Source organism: Mustela putorius, unplaced genomic scaffold, assembly GCF_011764305.1.
Source record: "Mustela putorius furo isolate JIRA1106 unplaced genomic scaffold, ASM1176430v1.1 tig00000281_pilon_pilon_pilon, whole genome shotgun sequence".
Taxonomy (NCBI): Eukaryota; Metazoa; Chordata; class Mammalia; order Carnivora; family Mustelidae; genus Mustela; species Mustela putorius.
The window spans coordinates 8821050-8844804 of record NW_025421343.1 but is presented as its reverse complement, the minus strand read 5'-3'; the positions used below and the strand labels follow the sequence as shown (position 1 = coordinate 8844804).

General features: G+C 40.0%; 1 protein-coding gene across 6 annotated transcripts in view; it reads right to left on the bottom strand.

The window, feature by feature from the left end:
* The window catches only part of CTNNA2 (catenin alpha 2), a 1140635-nt gene that overhangs the window by 760774 nt on the left and 356106 nt on the right, over window positions 1-23755 (bottom strand). For all 6 annotated transcript variants that reach the window (XR_006606450.1, XM_045079083.1, XM_004742297.3 and 3 more), the window contains exons 4-6: window positions 23557-23723; window positions 12592-12711; window positions 8601-8867 (exon numbers count right to left, since the gene is read on the bottom strand). Coding sequence is in view for 5 of the 6 variants with exons in the window: in XM_045079083.1 (XP_044935018.1) it covers window positions 8601-8867; window positions 12592-12711; window positions 23557-23723 (554 nt within the window). In the remaining variant the exon portion in view is untranslated. The remainder of the gene's footprint in view (window positions 1-8600; window positions 8868-12591; window positions 12712-23556; window positions 23724-23755) is intronic.

Here is a 23755-nt window from a genome sequence, read left to right as displayed (position 1 = left end):
TCAATTTCTCAAAGAAAATTATTCTCAGGGTAAAAAATATAGATTATGACATCTCTTATGAAAACAAGTTTGAAAATAATCTTAATTAAAGACAACAGGAAGACAAATAAGGATTTGAATTGCAACTTTCAAATATTTCAAATCCTATTGTTTTTTGCTCGATGATTTTTTTTATAACTCTGTAATTGAAATGTAGAAGAGAAAATTAAATGGTCTTGGGGTATTTCCTTTGAAGTAACTATTTCAAAAAATGATAAAAAGGTAAATGATACTATTGAAAACATTCCTAGGTTTATAACACCTTAAGAAATTAAAACTGCTTGTTGAGATGCTGGCGGCTCAGTCTGTTAAGCGTTTATAACTCCAGGGCCCTGGGATCCAGACCTGCATCTGGCTCCCTGCTCTGCGGGGAGTCTTGTTCCTCTCTCTCCCTCTCTCTCAAATAAGTAAAAATTCTTAATTAAAAAAAAAAAAAAAGTGCAGGGCGCCTGGGTGGCTCAGTGGGTTAGGCCGCTGCCTTCGGCTCAGGTCATGATCTCAGGGTCCTGGGATCGAGTCCCGCATTGGGCTCTCTGCTCAGCAGGGAGCCTGCTTCCCTCTCTCTCTCTCTCTCTGCCTGCCTCTCCATCTACTTGTGATTTCTCTCTGTCAAATAAATAAATAAAATCTTAAAAAAAAAAAAGTGCCTTAAGCTGACAAAATTCTCTGAAGGCGGTCTATACTCTGTCTATATTAATATCCCAAGTCTGGCTGGGCCCACAGCTTGGTTTCAGGTTGCCTTAGTTTACAGACATACAGAAACCCACTGGAATGTTCTTAGTGTTCTATTTGGCCACCAGATGTCAGTGTATGATAAAGAATGCTATAAGACCATGCAGGTTTCAAGCTAAAAGGCTTAAAAGGGCATTTCGATTAGTTTAATTTGCTGGAGCAGAAAAATATAGAAGCATTCTTTTGGGACAATATGTGGAGAAAAGCTGAGAATCTCTGGACCTTACTAACCTCTAGTCATTGATACTATATCCTATCAGATGGGAAAACCCATCTCTAATTTTTTTTTTTAAGTGTGTCTAAGATTTTAAGAAGTGAGAGTTAGTAAACACATACTAATGAAAGCTCAATTACACATAAATAAACTAAGTTAGAAAAACCTTAGATATAGAATTTAGATTTAGATGTTGAAAACATGTATCTGCACTAATTACTAGGCTTTTAATAATCATACTGTTCAGTAATATACGTGACTTAAGGGCTAGGGGGAAAAACAGCACAAGGAAGTTAGATCATGCAAAAAATCAAATATCTAAATCAAATAACTGAAACTCCTTAAGATTCCATAATTGAAATTAGAAAAATGTCTGGTGTTTTTAATTAACTTACATTTACTGTATAAAACGTTCACTTTTAATACATGAAAAGTACAGGCCTCAAGAACTGTGGACTCTCCGAACCATCCACTCTTCCCAAGCCTACTCCAACAAGAGACTTAGGACCTTGATAACCTCTCATCTTAACCACTCCCATTGCATGGTAGCTTTGCCCCTTCAGAATCCATTTTCTCCATCCCGCAGCCCCAGGGAAACTGGAACACAAATGTGACCACCCAGGCCCCTGCCTAGAGCACCAGCAACTTCTTAAGCCTCTTAAGTCAAACTCAGCCCCCTGCAAGGCCCACAAAGCTCTCCAGGATCTGCCGCCAGCTTAGCCACTTAGCCAGATTTCTCCTCATTCCCTGGGTTCCAGAATGGGGTATTTTTCTGAAGGTTGCCTCTGCATGGAAAGATGTTCTGAGAAACACCCTCATTCACACTTGAGCACGGTAATTCCTACTCATGCACCACCTCCTCCAGGAACTCTTCCAGGATTTCACCATCCCTAATCTTACCCACACCCCAACAGATACACACTCAGAAGGTTAGGTACATACTATATATGTAGTGCATACCACATCATTTATGCATTACAGTGACTAAACCTGTTCACACAGCATGTCTCCCTTATGCTTTGCAGTCCTACATTCTTTTATCTCACTTGGCATACTGTAAGCTCTTTTTTTTTTTTTTAAAGATTTATTTATATATTTGACAGAGAGAGATTACAAGTAGGCAGAGAGGTAGGCAGAGAGAGAGGAGGAGGCAGGCTCCCTGCTGAGCAGAGAGCCCGATGCGGGACTCGATCCCAGGACCCTGAGATCATGACCTGAGCCGAAGGCAGCGGCTTAACCCACTGAGCCACCCAGGCGCCCCATACTGTAAGCTCTTAATGGATCTTAGCTATCCAGCAGCTAGACCTTACTCCCAGGCTTAGAGATACTATCTCAGCAACCCCAGGTCACACATTTCTAGAAATTTACAGAGCTTGGAGTAGCCACCATATACCACAATCCAACTCCTGGGCTCTTCCCAAGTCCTGGGATACTTCTAAAGGCCATTAAATGGGAACCATTTCTTAGGAACATGGTGGCGATTATTAAGGAGTATTGATGGGGTGCCTGTGATTCTTGTTCTTGGGGTTGTGAGTTCTAGTCCCATGTTGGGCATAGAGTTTACGTTAAAAAAATACCAATACAATATTAAAGAACAGACATAACAACTGTGCAGATGTTAAGCCTTCAAAAATACTGGCATGAACTCAGAAAGGCAAAGAGTTGCTGAATGTGTTTGCTCCATCTTTTTAGTACCTGAATTAGGAATCCAAAATTGCTTTCCCGAAGCTATCTGGTTCTGCTTACTGGCTTTCATTTTTATGAATTTGGCCTCCCGCTTGCTAATTGCTTTAGGACATAAACTACATCTTGCATTTTCCTCATCAGTATGTTTACAGTATTTTGTCAGGGCTTTCTCCTCTCTTTTCTGTCCTCACTCTAAAGTAATACACAGGAAACTTAGCCTTTTCATAACCTAACATGGGTGCTCCCAGATGTCTGTAGTCAGAATGACTTTATAGAATGGAAATATATGTCTCCAAGTAGGCATTCCTTCTTGCCTGTTGTTGGAGAGATCATAACACTTAAGAATCCCTGAGCCAGCCAGAATTCTGGTTTGAGGTTCCTTAAGGGACCAGAGCTTCAACAGGCCCTTCTAAGAATTAATCTCCCTATCTAAAGGTGTCAGATGATATTTGGAGGAAAGTGTCAGTTGAAAAACTCTACTTCTTCAGATTCCTGCAGCCTAGATCTGAGGTCATGGATTTGGGCTTCATACCTAAGATGCCTGTCAAGCACTCTAGCTCTCCACTGGGCTTGAATTCCAGTCCTGGATTCTAAACCCTACACCCAGATTGTTCTTACTCTTGGGTGTCCAGAAACCTCCATGTCCCAGAAATGGGCTGGAGTCTTGCTAGGAGATGAGTTACCAGCTGAATTCCTGTTTCTTAACCAGGTTCTTCCAACTAGAGCTTCTAGAACATCTGGGTACACCTGAAACAAGCACATACTTGAAAAGCCTTAGGGCTGTGACCACTGTAGCATAGAGATGCTCTCCAGCAGATAATTCTCCCTTTATTGAAGTTAGCCTAGACCCTCTAACCATGTCAGATGGACACAGTGTCTTGCTATCCCTATTGGCCTGTGATGCAGATAGCCCATTGTGCCTTCTGCTAACCCTCCAAAACGTCTATCCACTGAATACTAGATCAGTGTGAGAATTAAAATTAGATCAAGGAAATCTATTTAAAGAGAAAGAAGCAGGGGTGGATATGTGGGATATGTGTATCCATGTGTATATGGATATGAAGATATGAGGGAGAGGAAGAAAACAAACTAGAGGAAGGAGGGTATGAAAAAAATCTGGTAGAAATAGAAAGGACAATTTATGTAGAGTTGGTAGGTCATGGTGACATTTCAGCTCACTGTGGCTGAGGCCAGACTGTCCTAGTCTTCAAGTACAGGTGTTTAAATCTTGCAAATTTGAATACAAATCAAAAAAAAGGTACGTTTGGGACGCCTGGGTGGCTCAGTGGGTTAAGCAGCTGCCTTCGGCTCAGGTCATGATCCTAGCATCCTGGGATGGAGTCCCATATCGGGCTCCTTGCTCGGCAGGGAGCCTGCTTCTCCCTCTGCCTCTGCCTGCCTCTCTGTCTGCCTGTGCTCACTCTCTCTCTCTCCCTCTATCTCTGACAAATAAATAAATAAAATCTTTAAAAAAAAAAAAAAAGGTACGTTTAATACTATTAAGATCCCCCCACACATTCCAAAGTTGAAACAGTTGAGAACTAGAAAATAAAAACACATAGATATTTCGGGGTCCTTATTACAAACTCAGACACAGTGTTACAAAGGAGGGGCAGGAGTAGAGGTTAGAGTACAAGGCTCAAAGAGGTAAGAGCTAATGGCAGCCAAGACATACAAGCAAGGACTGGAATCTTAAAGAACTCAAACTCAAACTCAAAACAGTAAAATATGAGAAAATAGTAAATATGCTAGCCTTATGCTTTATTCTCTTTCTAGGCTGTAGAACCAAAATACGTTTTTCTACAGGCTGAGAAGATGGAACAAGTGGAGAAAAAAATAAATGTATACAAAAAAAGAATTACTAATCAAGCAAATGGGCAAAACTTAAAGTTAGAGGAGTTTGAGATACTGTTTATGATCTGATTTAAGAGAAAACAAAAGGGAGGTTAAGCTTCTGCCTTCGGCTCAGGTCTTGATCCCAGGGTCCTGGGACTGGGTCCCAGACAGAGATCACACGTAGGCAGAGAAGCAGGCAGAGAGAGAGAGGGGGAAGCAGGCATTATGCTGAGCAGAGAGCCCGGTGCGGGGCTTGATCCCAGGACCCTGGGATCATGACCCGAGCTGAAGGCTGAGGGTTTAACCCACTGAGCCACCCAGGCACCCCGAGAAAATAAAAAATTTAAAAGAGAAAGGATTATCAATTATAAAGACTGGGTTATGAATGATGTTATTGTCTATTTTTCTAAAGCATCTTCTTTTACAAAAGTAGATTCAAAAAACAAGATACAGTGTATGTTCTCTTTAAACAGAAATTCTGTAGGAATAATTTTTAATTTTCCTTTCCTACTCTTAAATTTTCTGGCAGTTAAAACTGACATTATAATAGGATTTACTTCTGAGTAGTCATTATATTTTTTACAAATTCTTTTTAGTATTCCTTAGTAGTTTCACCAGATAAAATTAACCACCTCAAGCTGCCACATTTTAAATGGAGGTTGATTTTTCCATTGATTAGCAATCATTTTCTTTTTGCTGTTTTATCATTAGAGACTCTTGACAGTTTTAAGTTGTTAAAAATACTGTGTTTTTTTTTTTATTCATTCTCTTGCTTCAGAAATCACTACATCAACTCTTCATGTAGGCAGAAGAAGAGTGCCAGAAAATAGGTCACCATGCACTGAGCCATAATTCTAAGTAACCAGACAGAAAATCAGTCCTGTAATTTTAGATAATGTAAAAATGCTAATTTTTACCTTGTTCTTAGTCAACTAGCACACTTTAAGTCACTTCTGCATCCAACCTCCCATTAAACTCAGTTGGCACACTGACGATGAATATGAAGTGTGTTTCAAATTCAACATTAGAGCATGCTTGTCATCCTGATGATGAAATTGTACAGTTCCTTTAACTTCAGGATCTCAAAACACACTTTACTTGTTAAAATCTCCATCACATTGGCAAACCATTAAACTAAGCATCAGGAAGGGATATTGCCAGAAAAATAAGTCACAGAAAGTTTGAATGAGTTTTCCCACCCAGTGTGGTATCGATTTGTTTAATATCTGAGAATAGCACTGAGCATTCAAGACAGATGTCTGAATTCTACAGCAATTTCAAGTCAATATGCCTGGGGAATAAAAAAAATACCAACGTATTCATTATGTAACCATAGAACAGAAATGTATAATTCTGTTACAAAGAGAAGGAGACATTATTTTTTTAGTGAGAGAATTTCAAGTATCATTAAGGACTATGTAGATTTGTTGGTGTCAGGTGATAGAAAATCTACAATTGGTTACTTACCTTGTACCTTGTCATACTCAGTGATATTTATAAGTAATTTACTATGTTTAATAAAGTACTGAAATTTCATTAACTTAATCTTTAGAGAATCACACCAAATGGAATTACTATCTATAAATTACCAATTTACATGGCTCCACAAGTTGATTTTTATCAACCTCTGAGAAATAAAATTTTATACATTAGATAATGTTTTATGCAATTTATATAGCATGAGAACCCATACACATTTAATAATGAAATATTACTTGGTTCATATATTTAGCTAAGATATAATTAGCTAACATACTTAATGTAATAAATATTAGTTGTAAATTAATATAGTGATGAGTTAATATGCCATGTTCTATTAAAAAAAAATTCATGTATTAACTTCCCAGAGCCATGTTTATCCAGCATATCACTACAGTTAAAAACAAAAATATCACCGTTGAACGTTTATTATATGTCAACAGACTCTGTTAACAGATTTTCCCCACATGGCCTTAAGTTGTATGAGTCCAAAGCCTTTTGTATTACTACAATGATGCCTCAGTTGTTAAATTCATTTTGGGCAGAAGCTCCTTTCAATGAAAAGTCTGGAGTCAAAGAGATCAGGAAGCTATCACACTTTGAGCAGAAGGTGGCAGCAGCAGAAGGGTCTATATTTCAAGGGAGCTCTCTGTATACTATGCTTCTATTCTATCTAGCTCCACAGGTTTTATTTACTTTTTGATTATAAAATAGGATTATAAAAATGCAGTTGGGTCAAAATCTGACTACATAATCTACCTATTAATGCATTTTTTAAAAAGTACCATTTCATAAAGTAATTCTGTATTTGAGATAGTTTTGCAATTTTCTATTCTGTTTAACTGACGAGGCATTTTTTGGTCTAATGCACACTTTTAAAATTAATGTAGCATTATAATGTTTTAAATATCTGAGTACTTCACCTGTGCATTTTCATTTCCTTAAAACTTGGGCTTCTTTATTCTTATTCCAGAAAGAAACTTGTACCATTACTCCATCGAGTTGTAAAAGAACGCCCAATTTTTATCAGAATTGTCTGACCATTATAAAACTTAAGAGTCAATAGTTTTCCTACCCAGGATCATGACATCATTTACCAAGAAGTACAACTCTATTGTATAACCTAAGCACCAAACAAACCAAAAATCAAAAGTACAAAAAGTACCACTCAGTGCTTTTTTTTGGTCCTCTACAACTGTATCAGGATTGTTTCTAACATTTATAAGGAAATAAATTAAGAAATAAAATAAGGCCACCAAATTGTTCATTTTTGTCAACAGGATCTGTTTTTCCATGATTCTATGTTTTGCACCTGGGAAATCTATTGATTTGTTATGTGTATTTTAAAACTGGTAACCTTACTGAACTCTATTAGTGCCAACAGAAAGTTTGTGAATTATGTATTAAACCCCAATTTCTGCAGTAAATGCTTTAAATGACATTGGATCCTCACCAAAAAACCCTAGGAAACAGTATGCAGTCTAAGCGATGGATATTTTGGCTAACAAAAAATAGAAGAGGACAGACCCCTGTGAAAACTGTGAACGGCTATCTGAAGTGTTATAATTTTCCTTCCATTGTATCTCACAGCTTTATGTCTTCAGCAATCACTGCTTTGTTCCTGATCCTCGTTCCCAGCCAGTCATCCCCTGTCAAAAATTCACGTCAACAGATCCAAAAGCAAGCTCATCATCTTTCTCCACAGCTGTTAAGTAACCTATTTTTCTTTTATGAATTCCTATAATACCGTGTTTTATCACTTAAAAGGTATTTAATACATTCTACTTCTCCCATCTCCCTACAGGAAAAGAGAACCCTTGAAAACAGATACAGCTTATTTTAAATCTTGGTAGCCCTCCAACACATGTAGGCTCTCACACTGAACACAGGAGGAACTCAGATGACTTCCAGCTTCCCCTAGGTGAACCCATATTCTGACCCAAGGAAAGTGAGGGCTGTCATCCTGCGGTCTTTGATTACAAGCATCCCTCTTACTCACTTTGATGCCGTCCTCCCATTACTTCCCTCACTGGGACACACCCCTCAGAAGTAGCAGGTGCAGGATGTGGGTCATTCGTGGGTCCAACACAGGTGCTACCCAGAGGAGCTGATTCAAGAAAGTCAGGGATCCCATGCGGGATCAGGGGGCAAGAGAGTTTGTCACTGATTTAAAATGAAGACATGGAGGGTAGTTCTTCACCCAGGGGCAACACAGAGGCAGTGAATACCTATACTGCCTATGACATTCGCCCCTTTAAAAATAAAGAACCTTCCAAATGATGAACTATCCCTAAAATAGCCAGTGGGATAGGAAACTAACAGCTTACAGGGTTTCTGCTTGCATCAGATCAGCTCCTCTCAAACACTGTTGCTAGATCCTTTAAATGTAAGGAAACTAGGCTCTGCCACTATGCTGCATTCCTAATAACAAACACATTATATAGTTTACCTCATTAGCACAAGCCTCCCAGAGGGGTAAATCCAGGTATACTATTGTGGCCCTCCAACCCCAAATCATTTCTTTCAATCCAGGTGTGTACCCCTCTGTGTGCATCGCTGATGCACACATCAAATACATTGATATTCACATCAAATCACACACATTGATACTCACATCAAACTCATTGAGAGCTGCAGCCAGCTCGCCGATGCCCGTGTGGCCTTTGGCTTCATCGGTGGGCGAGGTAGCTTGAGCAGCATTGGAGATGCCAGCAATGGCCTCCTGGACTTGTTTAAACACATAATCTCGGTTGGCTCTTGTGGCAGCAACATCCGGGTGGCGGAGAAACGCTTGGGAGGCTGTGTACAGCATTGTAGCGTTCTTCTTCAGAGCCCCTCGGGCGGCCGCCATCTCATCCCGACAGTGAGGGTCCTTCAGCTCCTGTGTACACAAAACAGGAAACATGGTACATTCATGAAGGTTTCCGCAGAAGCATTTGTTCTAGAACTTAGAGTCCCAGACTCAATTTCATAAACCCTACTGAATTTTAGAATCTATATTCTCCCCTGTCCTCGCTCTAGCCACCGGGACTTTGCATATAATGTTCTTTCTGTATGAAATGCCTGAGCACTCCTCTTCCACTTACCCTTTCACCAGACATGGCCGATCCTCCTGGAACGTACTCCATCCTGCTAAGCTATGCCCCCTTCTATCTGCTCCCACAAGCCCCTATCCCCTCCTATCAACATTTATTAAACTTTACTGTATTTACTTCAAGATGTTTCCCTCATATATTGTGTCTAGTAAGAGCAGGAAGCCTTGTCTATCTTACTTAGAGGCTCTTCACTCCTTAGCAGTGTTTGGCCCCTAAGAGGCACTCAAAATATTGCTGGGAAAGATGTAAAAACCAAGCTATGGACAGTCAGTAACTTGCATGGATCAGAGTTCACAAGCAGCAGAAGGAAAACTCAAACTTCAGTCTTCTGATAATGCTTGCCTCCATATTCAATTACGATTACAGATATGGGCAATCAGACCTTTCTGAGTTTTGCTTTGTCTATCACTGTCACTGCATTATCATTTCTGGAATAGGGTTCTTTCTTTCTTTCTTTCTTTCTTTTTTTTTTTTTTTTTCAAGCTACTCTTAATGGCAGCTCAATCATTGAGTTTAGTGACTAAGAATAGATCAAAGATGATTTGTCTTCATAGTTTTGGCTGTCAAAATACCACCACTGGGGAGTTTCTTGATCTTCAGCTTTAAAGAGTATTGTTAAGAAAATGTTCACATCATTTACGGAAATGTTAAAGGCAATGCAGCTCTCTGAGACCAGGTAGGATTGCCAGCTGAGGATCGCAGAGAGATTCCCCCACACCCCCAAATCTTCAAAACATCATTAAAGGTTACTTGAACCACTAGGGTTCAATGTCTATTTGTTCACTTGGTACATCATATATAAATGACTTGGCAATAATGACATCTTCTCTTTTATTGGTCAAAATAATTCTAAGACAGGGACGCCTGGGTGGCTCAGTTGGTTAAGCAGCTGCCTTCGGCTCAGGTCATGATCCCAGCGTCCTGGGATCGAGTCCCACATCGGGCTCCTTGTTCAGCGGGGAGCCTGCTTCTCCCTCTGCCTCTGCCTGCCATTCTGTCTGCCTGTGCTCACTCTCTTTCCCTCTCTATCTCTGACAAATAAATAAAATCTTTAAAAAAAAAATAATTCTGAGACAAGCACATTATATTTTATCTAGGATTGTCAGGTAAACTGATAGTAATAATTAAGTGAACCATCTATCCTCTTTTGCTTATGGACTGACAAATTTATGCCAGCCAACAGGATTTATAATATGGGGTTATTTATTTTTAGCCCTCAACATGAACACAAATAGGTAACCAACACCTGAGTGTATTCTCTAGGCCGGGCAATAAGCTAGGCATTGAAAGTAGAAGGTTTCTCCTGAGTAGTTATAAAGGGCCTTTTTAATCTCCAGAAGAGTGGTCTAGAAGTTAGATGTTACTTTATACTAATAAAAGAAAAATCTAAATGTGGAAGTGAGAAATGGAAGGGGGGGTTCTCCACATAAAAATATTTGAGGACACATTCTTTAATAACCTAAAACAAAAACAAAGCTGCAATCTAAATGTTGAATTATGAATTGGTTAAGTAAATGACTGAAGTTCTTGATAGACTCTGTGGATATTATAATTCACCTTCATCAAACAATATGGATAATGTTTATAAATGAAAAAGCACAACACAACATACATACCTGTAGGTAAAGTAGGATTATAAATATGTTAAAATATGAAGGTAAATAACTGAAAGGCTATATACCTAAATTGCACCTTTTTTTTTTCTTGGGTGGTTGGGTGTTATATGCATTTTTATATGCATTTCTTCCAATTCTACTATTTTTTCTAAATTTTCTTGGAAGAGTCTAGCAATTAATTAAAATCAAGGTATTAATGAAATAAGTGATATGGATGGACATTCTCATAAATAGCTCATACCCTTCCATAGATTTTAATACCCAGATATATCTACACTGATGACTAGTTTTTCATCTCCAACCCACATGTCTCTTCTATCTGACATTTTTACATGGAGAGCTCACAAACATCTCAAAAATCAGTATGTCTGAATATGAAATTTTAATTTCTATACCCAACTGACTCAGTCTTCTCCATCTACCCATTTGCTCAAACCAGAACCTTAGAACTCAACTGGTTGCGGTCACTCCCTAACCTGACATATCCAATTTAACATCAGATCCTCAGAGCTCTATTTTAAAAATTAACTTTCATTCTTTGTAATCTTCTCCATTCCTATCACTACCAACTCACTAAGACCATCTTTCACCTAGACATCAGCCCCTCCCAAATATAGATTTTCTCTCCTCCTTACTCCCTTGTGTTCAACATATCAAAAAATACTAAAATGGAAGTTTGAGACCCTGATACCAAATTTTGAACTACTGAGCTACTATCTATCCACTTATAATAAAAAACAAAAATTTTCTAAGACTCTGGATGTCCTGGCCCCTATCTTTCTTGCCAACTGCCCCTTTGGTTCACTAAGGTCAAGATTCAATGTCTTTTTTTTTTCCTTCAGTGGTTTAAATAAGCTAGGTAGCTTTTTGATGTCACATTTGTGCTTCAGAGTAACTTCACTCCTACCCATCTTATACTTCGGAATCTTACACAAAGTCCACTTGAATTTTACTAATTACAATATCATCATGTAATCTAACATCACATATGTGTATGTCTCTCACACAAGGAATACTGTAAGTACTTTAGGGGCAAGAACTAGATCTTAACCGAGTTTATAATATCAGCATTCCTTCAGCATGGCACAGATGAACACTCAGCACACGTCTGTTGAGTGGAACTTTCTTGTCGGTCATAATCTTAAGGCACTAGGAATTGTCCCAAATGTTGAATTCTAGGAGCAGTCAAGAGGTTGGGTGGAAAGGATTTTAATCAACCCCTCCACATTTGGAGAGGTTTTTCTAGGGGGAAAAAAAATAAAAATGCACATCTTGAGAACAAAAGTCTAATGGTACTCAATGAGTAGGCCTGGCTAAAATTAGGGGTGCTATCTCAAGACAAAGGGAGACACAGTATCTCCTGTGAGCCACCTACATCAAAGTAACTCACCTGTGTTATCCCATACCCTGCCCCTTTCTCTCTGCCTTTCCTTGATTTTCTTTACATTGTCTTCCTGTCTTTCAGAAAGGTTTCAACATGCTGCACATTCTGGCTCTGCATATGCATGGTGGTGTCTTTAGGGCTAGGAAATAAAAAGTGAGGGCAAGTAAAGGAGTGGTGTCCAAACGGCATCCATAACACCACACCAAAGTTTGATATTTCAACTGGGGAGCTTTTTCTGTAATAGAAAAAAGCTTAGAATGGTTCCCACCAGTCAAGCAGAAGGCCCGTGACCTACTCTAGGTAGGCAGGGCTGAGAGAGTCCCCCAGGGCCCACAGTGGTATGAAAACCAGCCCATTGTAGGAGGCAGCCCCTGTGGATCACAGGTTCTGGGGGCATTTGGAACTTGATCACCTCCAGATGAGGCTGATCTGTTGGTCAGGCCTATCAAGCTAGGAGGTTACTTAGACAAGCATTGTCTCCCCTAGCATTTCCAAAAAAACTTCTCCCACCTGTTGTCTTCTTGCTGCTACGTAGTTAAGTTTCACCATTTCTTTCCCAAACTCTTTAAAGCGGTTTGCGAGGTCTTGCTCATTTGTAGCATTTTTGACAGCTTCTAGGGCCTCTTCCACCTGAGATAATAAGAAACAATATTTATAAATGGAAAGAATGGATATATTAAACACGTTAGAAATGGTCATTTTTTTAAAAAAAATTAACAATTAACACTGAAGTAAAATAGAAGAAAAGTACCCATAATAAGCATTTAAAACAAGAATATTTGTTCACAATACACCGAATATTTTGTATCTGAGAGGTAACTGCAGAAGGCTTGGAGCATTAAGAACTATATTGACTGTATTTTACTGGGTTATGATTCTGATAAGGATTACAGACTTCACGGATGCCTGGATGGCTCAGTTGGCTAAGCACCTGCCTTGGGCTCAGGTTACAATCCCAGGATCCTTGGATGGAGTCCTGAATCAGGCTCCCCATTGAGCAGGAAGCCTGCTGTTCCCTCTGCCTTTGCCCCTCCTATATGCGTGTGCGCGCGAGCACGCATGCGCAAAGGAATATAGACTTCTAACTTTTAGTAGAAACATACAGAAAAGCAGACCTAAGAAGAAAATAGGCAATTTGAAAACAAACTCTAGAAACCTTCAAAGGAGGAAGTGCGTTCACAAAAACTGAAGGAACTCCTGCAAGCTTGAGCGCACTTGGATCTGCACCCACAGTTCTCGTCAACCCTTCTGAAGCTGGAACTAAGGGGGCTCTAACTGTAACCTGAGCTTACACCCTGCCATCCATAGACAGAGGAGCTGCTGAGTCTGGAGAAGCAAGGGCATTTGAAGTTTTGTTGCAGATGCAGGTGGCATCAGCTGGGGTAGGATGGGGGTGGGCAGAGGGACAGCATGCACACTTTCCTAAAGATGCATCCTGCTCCCAAATTCCGGCCAACCGTGTCACGGAACTTTCCCAGGGAGGCCCTGGACTTGAATTATGAATTCCACTAAGCAATCTTTTAGAAAAGATCTGAGGTTTTGGTAGATACTAAAATCTTCTCTCCAGAATGATTTTAACTTTAGTATAGGGTGAGGATTTCCACAATAGGTCATACCCTAATGCCTGTGGTATCAATTAAAATTATATTAATATCAATTAAGATATTAATAAGTAACCAACTACATCGTTGTCAGTTACACTGCATTATTATAGGAAAAATTTTATCAGAGTAAATAACCAAAAATAAAATTCTGAGCAAGCAAAGCACAAGACAGATACGTGTTTGCAAAATCAAAAGTTCTTCTATATAAAAAGGGAGCCTAGTAAAGAGGCCTTCACTAATGCAGGCTATTGATAGAAGAAATGGAAAAAGAACAGCAGCTCAGAAATGTGAAATGCAGAAAATGCAGGGTCTACTGCAGAATTCTGATTAGCTTTTGTAGTCTGGAGCAAATCAAAAGACAACATACAGGGAGTTCATTTTGACAACGCAGAAATATGAAGGACCACTAAAATGGCTAGAAAAAGCCAGAGATGAACATAGTTCTGAGCTATGGAGATACATCTTTGTTTGAGCTTGACAGAATCACAAAGGTAGCCAATTCAACATCCTTATCAAATTTCACTGAGTGGAGGGAGAGAATAGTGTATATAAACCAGTGATAATAGGTACCGTCAAACCTTTTACTCCATAGATATGATAATGTCATTCAATTTACTAAATAAGCTAACCCATTATTAAGGAAAGAGGTGTAGCAAGCAATGAAAATTTAGAATGGTGATAATCTAGACTCCACATAAAATTAAGTTTCCATTCACATCTTGTATGGAAATTCTCCATCTATTTTTTCTTAATTGTGAAAATATAAAATGATAATTAAACTTCTCAGTGTTGGTCCTTTCTTTTCCAATTCCTAGACAGGCTCTAATTATGCTCAAAGGAAAGCAACAAGTATCACTGAAAAAAGGACTGTTTTAGACTGTTTTAAGGATGCCTTTTTTTTTTTTGAGACTCAAATCAAGTCACATTTTATGGTATGGAATGGGCTATATAAAGCATTTTCATAGTTTAATTAGAATCTCATATCTCAAACCTTTAAAACAACAAATCAGTGATGTCTCACTTTCTAATAGATTTATAATTATCTTAACATGGCTATCAACAGCATCACTGAGAGGACAGCTCTTGGCAGTTAATTTGTTCCTGCTGCTTATTTGAGCTGTAAATCTTTCCTGAGGACATAAAAACTGGTTCCAGAGAAGAGCAAAATAATTATCTCGGAAGGAACTAAATCTTGGATTTGTTTTCTAATATGTATAAAAAAGTCTTCTTACCAATTATTAATCAGACCAATTTGGAAGAGTTATTTTGTTGTGTTAACCTAACATTTTGGTGATCTTTGAAGAAGCCAGTCACTGGTTTGAATTTATGTTTCTAATTCAGCCAAGTTTTTTCAAAAAGAAACACCAATAATGGGGTAGACTTATCCTACTTGGAGTTTTAATCTAGAAGGATTAAAGGTAGACTTATCCTACTTGGAGTTTTAATCTTGAAGGATTGGAGAGGTCACCTAGTGGGAAAGTCTCACATAGAAACATGGTTCAGCATCAGTCCAAGGTCCCCCCCAAAATGGAAGAAATGGAACTAAAGTTGAAGGGGTGTGTGTGTATGTGGGAGGGGGAGAGACAAAAGGGGAGATTGCTGAAGGGACATAAAGAGAGAAAAAAAAAAATGGAGAAAGGGAGTGACCAGGTACTTTTTGAGAAGTCAAAATAAATTAAAAAATCAAGTTTTTATTTTTGAACAGAGCCAAGAATATTTTCTTTCTGGGTGTTGGGGTTAAAAGAAAGGGACTCCCCAGAAGCCAAACAAACACCTTAAAAGCAGTTCTTCTACAGAAGAGCCTGGGACAGTGTTTCCAAAAGCTTTCTCCACCTCACTGGTCCCCGGTCCCCACAGGGTCAGAAATAAGTCAGTATGTGTGAAGAGCTGCAGGCAGGTCACGCTGCCCTGTATTTGAACCCCAGCTAGGTCATTTGTCTGCCTTGTGATCCAGGTAAGCCCCTTAACCTTTCAGACCCTCAGCGTCTTCATTAATAAAATGAAAGTAATAATGTCGACATATTATACAAGGTTGTTTTAAGAACGGTGGGAGATAAGAAAGTATATCCATGGAAAATATGAAGATGGTCAATTTAAGTCCAATTATCAAATAAATATAAGTGGGCTAAATGCTCTAATTAGGATACAGACTCTCAGATGGAACTTTTAAAAACAGACCCAACATGTTACTAAGAGATCATTTAAACAATAAGTACAAAAAGTTGAAAACAAAACCTCTCATGCTCATGAATTTTAAATGCACTAAGTTCTAAATATATAAAAAGCCAGTCTCAACACACAAAGAACCCAGGAACTTGACTAGATCAAAGTATGTTACAGAAATGGAAGCCAAAGACTTCCTCTCTTTTCCCAGATAAATCAGGCATACTGTATATGAAGGAAAGAAAAGAAAAAGAAATAACAAAATAGCAAACAGAGTACCTGGCAAAAAGTGAGGAGCTCCTTAAACAGGGGTACTGACCTGCCGCATAGCGTCCAGCTAAGGGAAAAATATTTCCCCCCACTAAGTTTGAAGAAATGAACGTCTGCAGACTGGGCCCTTGGGAAGAGGGGAAGCAACACAGTGAAGAAGACACGGCAGCTGCTGGCAAGGGCTCTGAGGAGAGAGGTGCTCCTGGGGAAGAGTTTTAAGGGGGGAGCTGGGGAGACTCCATGTTCCGGATTGGGAAGTTGTTTTCAGTGAGCTCATAGCAGGAGTCCTTAGAGGCAGCTGCCGTAGTTTCCCTCATTATAAACCCGTGGCAGTCCTGGACAGGGCAGCCGGCTGATCTCCTCCCTCAACAGGCTGGGCTTAGGAACACCAAGGGAGAACCCTTTGCTCAACCACACATTCCTGTCCTTATTATTGGTAGCTTATGCAGCTGAAAAGACTCAAACACCTAGAAAAGATATTAAAATTTCTTCCCTCATTAGTGGATTTAGATAGTATTTTCAGAGCTTGTCACTTAAAACTCTTAAAATCTTGGTCTTTCAAAGCTTGTTCAAAATAGCCTCTACCCCCATTCTTAAAGCAGGCCTGCCTGCCAGTCTACAGCTGTGTCAAATCATTTGAGATCAACTCTTTAAATCAGTCTCCAATTTTCCTGATTGGAATTTCACTTATTTACTTCCATAGGCAAAAAGTAGTCTGAAGTCATTCAGTCATTCAGTACTAGTTAAGCAGGCATTTGGGGATGGGGGTAGTAGTACTGAACTGAGAGTCTGATCCCCCCCCTTCTGGACTGTGCGATCTGGTTCTCCGACTGACATTTACTGTCCATACCAGCCTTGTAAATCATTGGTGTAACGATCCTAAATTCCACTGGGACAGATTGACCTCATTCCAGGGTCCTACCATGGATAGTGAATTGATTGGATTTTAAGTGACATTGATGAAACTATTTAAGAAGTCATATATAACTCTTTTATTAGGATCTGGTTTTATGGCTAAATTAAATATATTATCTTGGGGCCACCTGGCTCAGTCAGTTAAGCGCCCTCTGATCCTTGATCTCAGCTCAGGTCTTGATCTCATGGTACTGAGTTCAAATCCCACATTAGGCTCTACACGGGTCATGGAACCTACTTTAAAAAAAAATTTTTTTTTAAATATCTTGGAAATAGTAGTTGGCTAAGTAAATACACAAATGGATGTAAGATTCTGCATCTTATTACTTTACTTGTTTAGCCACATACTCGGGTTTGACCACAGTGATCCCAGCATCATTACATTTTATGTCTCTGCTTCCTAAAGCTGGCCTTCTTGATTAAATATTCTCTTCCTTGATAAGCTGCCCCTCCTGATTAAATTTTGTTTTCTTGTTAACAAGAAGATGATTTCGTCAGAAAGCAAGAATGATTAAATGCTAGTGTCACGTATTCTTAAAGTGTCATGGTTTATGAAGCACAACCGTAATACAGCTTATATTTCCAAACTTATTTTTAGTACAAGAAAAATGACACCAGTCAGTGTCACCGAGCACTTTGGAGATGTACCAGACACTGTTCTAAATGGCTTACATACACCTAATTTCATCCCAGAAAACAGCCCTTTGCAGTAGAAATTCTCCCTATTTTTACTTTACGGAGGAGAGATTTAGGTCAACGTAGTTGCCCAAGTTTCCCGAAAGGACTCCCAGCAAGTGAGTGTGGGAGCCTGGGTCTGAACTAAGGCAGTTTGCTCCAGAGTTCATGCTTTCAACTCTCCAGCTCTCTCTTACGCCTCAGCAAGTTCCATTAGCTTGTGTGGCACCTCAGTGACCTATCATAAAGTAAAGTAGGAAGATCTGATCTTGGCCCTGACTTAGGGTGGTGGGGTTGGGGGTGGTCTCCCTGAAGTACTCTATCTCAGACCGTGGGGTAGCAGCTTCTCCTTATATTTGCCATCCCTATGTCCTTAGCGCTGTCTTGTTACCCAGTCTCTTATGACTCTAATCTGCTACGGGACTTCACAATTTTCCATATTAAACTCTCTGCTGAAATCACTGTGCAGTTTCAATCTCATTATTGCACAGAATTATACATCCCCCAACTCTTCTGAGGGACCAACTTCTTTCCAGTCACCCTCAACTCAGAGACCCTAGCTTAGGCTTGGGCTTGTGACCCCCAACCTGTTCGGTCTGATCCAAGAAATTGATTCTGGGAAAGGTAAATCTCATTCAGTTTAATGAGACCCAATCCCGAGACCTCCTTCTCCCAGCCATGTCACCCTTCCTCATATCGTCGTGAAACGACCAACACTGTAATTTGGTTGAACTGATTCTATCCATGGCTTGGGGGATGGTGACGGAAAGGAGTAGGTGCTGACCAAATTTAAAAATCAAGTGCTGACCAGCACATCCCATTTCCCCTCTAAATAACCCAGAGATAAGCCCCTAACTCATAAGCCAAAAGGACTAACAAGACTGTGGAGCATTTATTTGAGCTATTAGGGAAGAGAATTTACTCTTTCTAGCTATCTTTAGTCTAGAAGCATGTAAATTCGTGGTTAGCAGCCATCTTGAGACCGTGAGAAAAGGACCTACAGAGAAGAGTGTCCTTCAAGAAGAAAAGGAGATAGAAACCCGGTTCTTGTCACATTTTTGTGCCTTGATCAAACCTTGCCTAAAGCTAATTTCCTCTAGACTTCTTAGTTTGGTGAGCCAATATATTCCCTTTTAAAATACCACATTGAATTGGGTTTCTGTTATTTAAAGTGGAAAACATCCATTTATTATATTTTTATTCTAGGTGAGATCCCACAGTAAGATGCACATTTTCCCAGCATGCAGTGCTTTCTTTCTTACTATCTCCCCCAGTAACCTATAGTTTTGAAGGCAGGGCTGAGACTTAGTCACCTTTGAAGTTATCTAAGCACAGTATCTTGTATAAACTGGGCCTCCAATAAGTACTTCCTGAAAGGATAACTGAATACATAAATGAATTCCAAACAACCCAGCTGCATGACGTTTATGCCACGATATCTCTGATGGAAAAGATATGCTAAGGGGTACTGGAGTAGCTCAGTCAGTTAAGTGCCTGACTCTTGATCTTGGCTCATGTCTTGATCTCGGCTCATGTCATAATCTCAGGCCTTGGGATGGAGCCCTCCATGCCCAGTGGAGAGTCTGTTTGAGGATTTCTCTCTTGCTGTCTCTCCCCCCGTACTCTCTCTCTTTCTCAAACAAATAAACCTTTAACTTTAAAATATATATATATATGCTGAGAACGTGTGCAATAATCTCTACCTTTGTAATCAGAGACAGAGCTATTTTACATCAAGTAACTGTTGTTTTTTAAACACCAGAGCTACATTAGAGCTGTAGGACTAAACAGGCACCTATTGAGAAATAATTCGTAACTGAGGACACTCGACACTATTTTAGGCTAACGTCACAAAAAGCAGAGGTAATATCAAAGTCTGCCTCATCAATGCTTCCCAAACAAGGGGACAGCGGCATTAGATCCGGCCCCTGATGGCTATGAAGGTAATCTGACTTCTTTGGGAAACTGATGAAGGAGTTGTTGTTTTTCTATTTTGCCATTGCACTTTCTAGAGAGAAATCTGAGATAATGAAGAACATCATTATTCCAGGACCTAGCCTGAAGACAGGGGGGTTGTTTTCTCTAACACATACATGTCAAGATGAGTTTTCGTAATATCATCACCATTGCTTAGAATTGACAATACATTCTGATTACATTAATTCAGAGTCTAGGAAAAATAAATATCCCTCTTCATGATCATCGATTGTAATGCAGGATTCCTTAAAAAGTCTAAAATGCCACATATCAACCAAACATACTGACAATGTCAACTGATTGCAGGATATATCAGATGACTGGCTAGGGAATCACTCACCAGCAACTTCAACGAGAAAATTGATTATAATTCAGTATTTTTTTAAATGATGTCTGATGTGCAAATGATTACTTTAGCTCTGCTCAGGAACATCACATTTCCACCTGGGGGACAACCCAACTTTGAACTATAGGTCACTCCAAAACTGTCATTCTGTCCTGAATTTAAAACTACTACAGTGGCAAAAACTTTGGCAGCCATGAGAATCCTTAACGTGCTTAAAAATGAGCTCAACATTAAAGCCCACACAAATACTTGCTTAACAAAACAAGGAGCTTCACATGGGCAACTAGAATATTTGTATGTCATGTGAAAAGACTGCTCTTTTGCAGTCATGTGAACTAAGTTCCCGAACATAATTTTAATGTAGTGGATGCAAGGACCTCTACACTGCCAATTCACATGGTCTCCACAGATATCTTAATTCTTTACTCATCTTTATAGTGTGAATTATACTTGCTTATGACTACTTGATTTGCTGACAATTATTTATGGGGATGCAGGGCAGAGAATGAAAGCGGGTATTTTAGGAGAATAAACTGGCTATCCTTCATCTACTCAGTGAATTATTGATGGAAAAACATGAATATAAGTTTCTGATAAGGCAATTCCATCTGTGTTCTTGTAAGGTATTCAGAAACAAGAAAAATTTATTGCTCTTCTGAAGAGAAGAGCAATAAAAATTTGGCATATGCCCTAAGAGATAAAAAGTAAAATGCATAATGCTTAAAGATAAAAAAGGTTACCATGGCAGGAATCCGCACACTCCTGGAGGGTATTACTCAAGTGTGTGGACCAAAAGAAGAAGGAACAAACTACCTTTATGGAAAATCACCCGTCATTCTTTTTTCTTACTTATGTTTGTGGTAAGGAAACTCATCTTTTATCTGGAAAGAGCCTCAACAAAGGTGTACATGACCAACTCTAACCTGCTCCGTTCAAACACATGAAGATACTTCTTCATCTGAGTTAAAAACAGATGACGCTTGCTTGTTCATGAAGGAAAAGAAGGAAAAGCTAAAGCAGAATTATATACCATGTTCATTTGTAATGGATTGTTGAGACGGTTGTTTTGTTTTGTTTTTTTCACAGCTTGAGACGGACCACAACCTGACTTCAGCGGCCGCCCCGGCCCTGCAGTTCCTACTCGCTCCGCAAGAGAGCGACATCCCACCGCAGCTGCTCTCTGCACAGGCTGCGCTCTAAGTAGAACAAATGTGTTATTTAGTCTACAATCATTTTTAATTTTACTACTGACAGTCTGACAGGACTACTTAATATTGCTGGGTTGACCTTTCCGTGATTTTGTGCTAAACCTTTTTTTTTTTTTTTTTTAACTTTCCTTAATCTGCGGTGCCGGGAAGAGAATCCAATTGACTCTGCAGGATGACAGGCGGCAGTGATATGATCGGTAGACAGCAGTGGTCAAAACAAGTGGGTAGAAAGGCAGGATTACAGGCGGGCACCGGGGCTGTACATCACAATGCCTCCTGGATGCACGAGGAGCCCTCTCTGCATGTGGGCAGCTCAGGGAGAATATTCAGCCCGTCATCACTCCCTAAGAATGGCTGAACGGACCCTCCCGTGGCACAGAACAATAACATATAGGATGCAAAGTTAATTTCTTTAGGTTCAGTTCTGTTCTCCCCTGGGAAAGGAAGATTGTCCATCTGGGGTAAGATCTTTCTGAAAATGCGGCGTTTGAACACTCAGCAGTCTGTAAGGGAAAGATAACAAAACTTTTTCTCCCACACACTTCAGAACAAAGTAATTTGTTGCTTAAAAGAAGCATATAGCACACTTGGAACCTCGGGAATGACAGCCACCACTGCAGTATGCAAGGGGTTCCAGGGATCTGAAAACAGCAACATGGCTGCCATTTACCACACGCTTATTTTGCACCACACTCTGTGAGAAACGCTGCATAGGAATTGCAACCATTTTAAATCTCTTACAGCTCTAAGGGCTCTACTGCCATTAGCCCCGTATGAACAGATAAAGTGTCTGGTATGTAAGGAGGTCATGTGGTAGATGACAACACAGTTGGCAAACCACTATCAAAGTTAATCTTTTTTCTGTAGCTAAGTCCTGGAATCAAAATGTTATACTGTCATATATATGTCAATACTATAGCAAATCATAACGTTACACTGTCTCTTGATAGCCTCTGAAATAGGTAAAGTCTCTCCTCATTCTGCTCACCTCATCCAAACTGCAAAGCCTTTCCTGGCTTTTCCAGGCCTGTTCTCAGAAAAATCTGAGAGGAAGCTCCCAAGCAGGTTCTGCTTTGTGCCTCTTGGCTCCTCAGGTGCCCTTACAGATACCAGAAAGAGTTGTACCTTGCTTTGTGGCTTACGATCATGGAACTCATGCTGGATGTGTTGGAATTGGAGACATTTAATAATATCAAGGAGTTTATACATAACTTAGAATTGTGGCTTTTTTATTGGGGTCAGCTCAGGCAAGATGCTACCCAAGCCTTTTCAACAGAGAACCACCTGCTGTTTTAGAAATTTCTTTAATGAACTCCCCTACAGAACAAATCTGAGATATCTCACCTGCCCTCTTACTGTTCATTTTACTGACAAAGGCCTGAGGATTAGATATTAGGGAAAATAAGCCATTCTGGCCACATCTAGGGGGGACTAAACCAGCAACAGGTTGATTTCCAAAAAAAAAAGAAAACCCATGGTTCACATCCCATCATCTAAGGACCCTGAGATCAGTTCAAGGTTGGTGCCAATTGTCCAGGAATGAAATTCACTGAGGGCATGGAGTAGAAACTCTCTAGGCAGAAGCCATATGCCTAAGCCTTTGAGTTACATCTTAATTCAGAGGACTAAACTATCCTGTTTGCAAATAGATGCCAGCCAGCAACTAGAAAAGTAGAGAGAGGCCAAGTTGTCAGGGACTGCAAAGGTTGCCTTGGTCTCTGGCCCACTAAAATTTGTGACCAGGGTAGGGTTCCAGTTCTATTAGGAAACAAAAATGCTGAAAGAAACCAAGAACATGACAAGTGAGGCACTTCTAACAGGGGTTTATGGGTTACTGGGACACGAAGTGCCCAGTTACATTAGATGCCAGGCTTGGTGCAATAAGATTGGCCTGAGCCATGAGTTGTGTATATAGGGCTCTTTATTGCCAGACCAAGATATGTTCAAAGTCCATATCATTTGGCCAGCAACCCCGGGAAAGCTGACGTCCTCTGAATTACTAATCTGAATCTGAAGATAGGGCCCAGGCAGATATACTATGCTCAGCCTCTGCAGCCTAAAAGAATATACTGTTTTTGCTCTCCAAGAAGTAAGGTGGTGGTGGGGGGGATCCAAACTCAAGTGAATCCTCTATAACTTTCTGAGTATATTAACGACTGTAATTTTAATATTAGAAAAATTGGGGGGTGGGTATACACTCGGTGAGTAAGCGGGCCACTGAGCAGTGAGAGATCACTAGTGCCGTCCCAAGCTCCAGGTTACATAGTCAGGATTGCCACCCCCATAAGGCAAGTTTTGATAAATTCCACATACGTACAATTTTCAGATGAGACAAAAGTCTCATGACATCCGCCATGTCCGCCAGGATGAGTAGGCGAGTTACCGCTGAGAGCAAAGCCCTGGCCGCCCGCACCATGGTGCCACGCTTCACCGAGGAGCACGGGTCATCAGCAAACTCTGAAGAGGCGATGCGCATTGTCTCACCTGGAACACAAAGACGGACAGGCGGGTGGGTA